The sequence below is a fragment of the Silurus aristotelis genome, assembly GCF_946808225.1.
Source record: "Silurus aristotelis genome assembly, chromosome: 2".
In the NCBI taxonomy this organism is placed as follows: Eukaryota; Metazoa; Chordata; class Actinopteri; order Siluriformes; family Siluridae; genus Silurus; species Silurus aristotelis.
This window is the reverse complement of record NC_139575.1, coordinates 26662296-26668950: the sequence shown is the minus strand read 5'-3', so window position 1 is coordinate 26668950 and position 6655 is coordinate 26662296. Positions and strand designations below refer to the sequence as shown.

At 36.3% G+C, this 6655-nt stretch overlaps 1 protein-coding gene across 21 annotated transcripts in view; it reads left to right on the top strand.

The window, feature by feature from the left end:
- foxp1b (forkhead box P1b) overlaps positions 1 to 3757 on the top strand; it is a 164954-nt gene extending 161197 nt beyond the window's left edge. For all 21 annotated transcript variants that reach the window (XM_083532779.1, XM_083532775.1, XM_083532773.1 and 18 more), the window contains one exon: positions 1 to 3757. This exon is cut by the window's left edge and continues 105 nt beyond it. Coding sequence is in view for 19 of the 21 variants with exons in the window: in XM_083532773.1 (XP_083388899.1) it covers positions 1 to 37 (37 nt within the window). In the remaining 2 variants the exon portion in view is untranslated.
- Positions 3758 to 6655: the final 2898 nt, after the last annotated feature.

The following is a 6655-nucleotide window of genomic DNA, read 5'->3' as shown; positions in this document are numbered from 1 at the left end:
TTACGAGGACGACCACGGGAACGAGGACATGCTGTAAGGCTGCTTTCCCTTCGGGTCCTCTACAAAGGGGCCAAACTTAAACTGAAATCATCTGTGAGACCACTCCCAACCTAGCAAGTCCGGCTGGATTCCCAGTCCCTTTTGTTGACAGCTATTTTAAAAAAAAAATAATTCCAATTTACTCTTAGTGCCATTAATCATGAGATACACATGAGGTAAGAAAAAAACTATTCCATTTGGGAGTATTTTTCAGTTGTTTTTACTTTTTTGGGTTAAAGACAAGACCGAGCACGTACTTTTTACTTGCGTCCAGTAAAAGGAGCCATTTGGTACTGGGGGACTACTGCTTCACATTGCCTGGCCTGGTGGCATTGCGACCAGAGTGGACATGAGTGAGAAAACACACGCAGAGAAAGACTGCCACTTTGCCCTCGAAGTTCAACACTGACACACAAACTACAGAAGAGTGCACACTTGAATCATTATCCCCCAAACGGACACTGATGCAGCGCATGTGGGCGCAGGTGTACGTGATTTCAGATCAATGACACTGCCTACAAATCAGCTTGGGTTGCCACCAACCTCAGTGTTGCCTCCAAACTCAGTCTGATGTTTTGATGGCAAATAATACAATCTTTTTTTGTTTGTTTGTTAATTTTTTCTTCGTCCCCTCGATTGTCCGATGCTCTTATTTGCTTTTTTTTTTTTTTTTTTTTTTTTTTTTTTACCTTCTATTCTGTACCTGATCAGACCTCATGCCCATTGTTGTAGAGATTCTGTACGATCTGCACTTGATTGATGAATGTGTATAGTTTCTTTCCATGATGTTTCATTTCCCTTCTCTTATCCATTATTTAATGGGAAACAGAATGTCCAAGTTACCATGTAGTATTTTTCTGTCATTTATTCCACATTTCAGATCACTGTCACACTGTCACATTGCTCGCAGTCTTTCACACAGACACACACACACACTCACACAGAGTCCATCTGCATATGCACTCCTCGTAATGAAGTCTCTCTCCACGCATCAATGAAGTTTAATTTTCACAAGGGAATGAATGACAGAGAAATCGACGCAGGTTACGACTTGTCCTTATGAAATACCTTCTGAAATCCCCTTTCGTTGCAGTGCGTTAGCTGCAGCCGAATCACTGATCAAAACACTGGTGCGAATGGGGGGGGGGGGGGGGGGAATTAAATGTCAGAATAGAACGAAGCAGTGGCAGAGATAATTATTTTTTTTTTTTCCTGCTTCCCCCCCCCATTCTGTAATTTATGGACTGTCGGGTTAAAGCTAGAGGACTTTAAAGTGCATTCCCTGTTGTTTTAATGTCTTGTTTGCCCACATCAATAACCAGCCCACTCCCTTTCTTATTAGCAGTTGTTAGTAATTACACATTAGATAAAAAGGTTTAAGGGATTACAAGCCACAGTTGGCATTAGAAGCCATGACCACTAAGCATTACAGCATCAGGGGCAGCCCACTATGACCACATGTTTCCTGCCATATTACCTTGGAAACCAGTATGAAGTCAATTTTAGGATCACATGGAAAACATCCACGGTACAGTGTCTGGGATGGGGTGGGGGTAAGGGAACACCAGGGTTGTGTGTAAGGGGGTGCGGGACAGCAATAAGCAGCCACACTCTTTTCCAACTGCTTGCGGTTTCTTAATTTTTTTTATTTTTTTTTTACAAAAATTAAATAATAATAATTCAACAACATCGAGAAGCGAATTAGAAGCGACCTAACCAAATTTTGTATCTCAAACTATGAATTAACCACTTGTTTAATTTATTATTTCTGTTTTTATGATTGATTTTTGTTTTCTGATTTTTTGACATGTCTGTTACCTGTGACTACCAAAGATAAAGGACAAGATTAGAAAAAAATAAATGTTCTATGTTCCATGCAATAGCAAAACAAGGCCAAATATCCTCCCCATTCAGTGCAAAATAGGGAAAAGAACAGTGAAAATAAAGCTTTTGGCGAATAAACGAGTGAGCTGTTCTAAAAGCCAAAGGGGGTTGTTTAAGGGGCAGCTGCAAGGTTTTTGTTTGTTTGATTTTTTTTTCTTTGCTTTTGACCAAATGGGAGAGAACAGCCAGAGATTGGGATAAAACATAAGAGCATATAATAGCACTGTTCTCTCTGCGCCAGGCTGAGGCTAAAATAAAAGAGTGTTTTACTTTGAAAAGGTGTGTGGACTAAGTACATGGCAGTAACTGAAATACTGGATGGGGAAAGGATTTAAATAACACAATACTGGACCACACTTATTATTATATATTTTTTGTTTTTGTTTGTTTGTTGTTTTTTTTTTTTTTTCATGTTTTGGGGTTGTTTCAATCCTTCGATAAGATTGTATGCCACTTACTATGTGAATCGAGTTGGAGGTTGTTGTTGTTTTTTCTTTGTTGTACATTGCAAATGCTTTATGACTGTGTTTTAAATTCTGTCGACTTTTTTTATATCATCTTTAATTTTTTTTTTGTTGTTTTTTTATATTAAAACCAAACACTCCTGATGACTAATAAGCTGGGTACAAGGTACTTTAATGGCAGGGTTTTCAGTTTTTCATTAGAAACTCAGCCATGCATTTATTATAGAGAAAAAAAACCCCGGAAATGTTCAATTTGCAAGAAAATAAATACACAAGAGCCGGGCAGCTGTCGATGAGCTGAAAGCAGTCAGAGTTTGAAAGACATGCGCTCATCATGCGCTAATCCAAATCTCTTAGCGGTAATGAAGGGGAAGGGGATAAGCAGGTAGATACGATCATCTTCCGCATGTGTAGCTCAACATTACTAAAGTGAAGCAGCATGAGAAAAAAAACTGTTAGTACGCATACCTCAGTTCAGACCTATAGGGAATGATTAAACAAAGAGAGGAAAAAAAAGATACCATTTCACTCTGTTGCACTTAGTTGTATGTCCTGCATGTTTAGTCTAAAACTGTAGCAAATGATATTTTAAGAGAGAGTTTAAAAAAAAAAAAAGGATATAAAAATGCAAAAAAACCTACTTGTTTATCTCGAAGGTCTCATGTTCTTTTGTGTTTTAAAAACCAATCCAAACCTCAGGCCTTTTTTCCTAAAGAAATGTCACAATCTTTCTCTAACATTTTTTTTTTCAGGCATGGTATTCTGTCTTAGACGGCTTCACCTGTGTGGGCTTTAATCCTCGTAGGTTGTACATACACCACATTATATCCTTGTATGCTTTCTTGTTTTCTTTTATTTTTCTTTAAAAGAACAAAAGATGTTTGTAATTCCATGTTTGCTTTACCATTTGAACAGCTTTGTACTGACTATTAAAAAAAAAAAAAAAAAAAAAAAAAAAAAGAGGAAACAAAGCAATGATACACTGCTGTATGTATTGGAATATCAAAGTGCTGCAAGTTATCCACTTTTTTTTTAAAAACAAATAATGAGCGGACCTGGGATGAGGTTTCAGAATAATGACCCTTTTTCGGATTTTGTAAAGTGTAAAATAGATAACAGACGTGGCCATGGCTATTAGTATTGACTTACGATTTTTGTTTTGTTTTGTATGAAGAATTTATTTTCCTTTTTTATTTTTATTTTTTATTTTACATTTTATGGGGTTAAGTTGTTTTTGATACGTCCATGTTTAGTGGACCAGTCCAGCATCTGCCTTCCCCGGTGGTCTGGTCCAGATTAGGAGCTCAAAGCAAAAATAAAAAAAAGGTGTGTTGCCTGAAATGAAAAAAAATAAAATAATAATGAAAATATGTTCTTATGCCTGAAAATCATAACGAACTGTGCTGAAGTGCTCAGTAATATTCTGGGGTGTAGGGTATAATTATTGTACAACAGGACGGGAAACGAGTAAATATACAGTGCCAAGACTATTCTATGTGCTGTTTTTTTTTTTACTTCCCTCTAATCCCATTTATTAACTAACACGGGATTTTTTTCAAATTTTAATATTTCATAAGACTATGAATCATGAATTTACACATTTTTTTAGTCCAACCCAAGTACAATTTCATACGTTGAAATTTCAGTCCCTCAACCTCACGAGTGCATGATTAAGAATGGAATTTGAGATCACGCTCATGTCTCTCTCTCACACACACACACACACACACACACACTCCAACCCTGCTCCCATTTCCCATAATATTAGTGTGATGTTGTACAAGCTCGTCCCCTTCAAATGATGAAAGGTACACAGTGAAGGAAAGACCACGAGAAACCCAACTGATCAATATCTAAGGCTGTAAACCCTTTTTTTTTTTTTTTTTTTTTTTTTTTTTGAGAACAGATGTTTCTCATCACCTGCTTCATCAGTCTGTAATCCCTTCTTCACATTCATCTTTTATGCAGACTTTCATGTTAAATCCGGTCTCAGTGACTGACTGGAGCATTCAATAAAAATGCAATTCAAAAATAAATTAAATGATGGTTGTTCACGGCTGTTTTTATTTTTATTTTTTATTTTTAATACGGGTTTTCTGCGATACGTACGCTGACGTGCGCTTGTGGATTGTTAATAGCAGACAGCTCAGTGGAGCTGGGTTTCACACTCAGGCGTCAGCTGTGCTGCTCCTGTGCGTATATCGTACAGTCTTTAGCGGCAGCGGCGGCGGTGTCTCCGCTTGCACATTAAATTCTCCTGTAATTAAAGAGACAGTTAAACCGTTCCTCCCACCAGCAATTTAGGTAACTGCATTTGAACGGCCATAAATCGTGACTGCATTAAAATTTCCAAAAATATTAGCGGTATGGATTTCTAGATGGAGATAAAACCATCGATGACGCGTCACTTTTTTACGACGGAAAGTGCGGGGTCGCGTTCGCCACTAAACAGCCGACAGAGATCAGGCTTAAGCACTTTTAATCTTGTGAAACAAGCAATTACAAATAGTCGCATTGATTCGTTAAAAAGCCCGAGGTGACATAAATTGTTTCCTGCTTATCTTATTGCTGAGACACATAAATGTCGTCAAGAGGATTATTAATTAAAGCCACTCAAAGGCAGGATTTAAAGGAAACAATATAAAAATCATTGACAGCCTTTTTTTTTTATTTTTTACTGCTGATTTTGCTTTTCAGCTTCGTTTTTTTTTTTTTTTTTTCTTCTAATATCTCTGGGATCGTCTCGGCAGAGAACTAGTTTTTTTGCTGTCGTGCGAAAAAACGCAGAGTGCACCTCTCTCTCATGATGCACACAAACTTGTGTGAAGTTTAAGAAAGTTTATGGAAAAAAAATAGATGAACACTAATGTCAGTAACGTCATCTTCATAATCAGTATCCACTGAGATCTGATCAAGTGGCATCACGTGTCTTTTAATAAACCATGACAAAAATAATAAATATGAAGAAGTTATGAGATGGTGTTATGACAAGAATGGAATTTTTTCCAATAAAGCCACATGGTGTGTGAAATCACAGAAATCCTCACTACACACACTTTGGCCACACAAACATTTCTGTATTATGGTATATTATACATTATAATTATTATAGTAGCGCTATGGTACATTTTCAGCAAAACCTTTTAGATGACACAGTAACTAATCTGAGAGATCACTTACCATAAAGCCGAAATGCCATTAAATTGTTAGAAATGTCCTTTAAATTGTTTGCTTGATTGCACTGATTTATTTCTTTATATAAACAGTTATGCTTCCTAAATATGTTTGAGTTCAAACTATTTAATTTTTGCTTCAAAATTCTAATCCCAACTAAAGCCTGCTGAATTATTTCTTGATAGAATGACACTGTAATGCAATTGCTACTATACACTTCATTTTAAAGTAAATAATATATTTATTCATGTGTAATAAAATCAATATAAAAAGCTATGTCACTATTCGCTTCATTCCAGAGAAACACATACATTTTGGAAATTTGCAAATATTAATTTTATTTGAAAAAATTATGATGTTTTCATCTAAAATCTCAACAAAAAAAAAATTATGTAGTGAGCAACAGGAAGCTTAGCGCTGTGTGTGTGTGTGTGTGTGTGTGTGTGTGTGTGTGTGTGTGTGTGTGTGTGTCCTTGTCATTTTTTGATATTAGTTATTACAGCAGTTAATAAAATGAGCGCTGTTTTGTAATTAAGCATGTGTTGCTTCCACATGAATTTCCACTGCATTGGGACACTTGCATTACATGATTATAAGGAATTAATAAGCGTTATAAGGCTTTATTAGAGTTTATAGAAAAGCTTCGCAACACTGTAACCATTTAAAGCGTAAGAGTATGAGTTATGAATTAAAAGTGTTATCAAAATATGGTTTGGACTAAAAAATTGTCAATGTTGGGTTTTGTTTTTATGGGTTCTATTTATTTGTTTGTTAGTTTTTCTCCTTCTATTATTATTAATGAATATTTGAATGAATTATGGCCTATAACTTACTTAGCCTATAACCACCTTTAACTTACACCTAATATATACACTATATGGACAAAACTATTGGCACTCCTGACTTTTCCATTTCATTGAACCCCAATTTGTTCCAGCATGGCGATGTCCCTCAGCACAAAGCTAGCTCCATCAAAATCTAGTTTGGCGAAGAAGATCTTGAGTGACCTGCTTTAGATCTCCATCTATCTATTGAACCCCTTTGGGATGAATTGGAATGCTGGCTGCACCCCAGGCCTCCTCACCCCACACCTT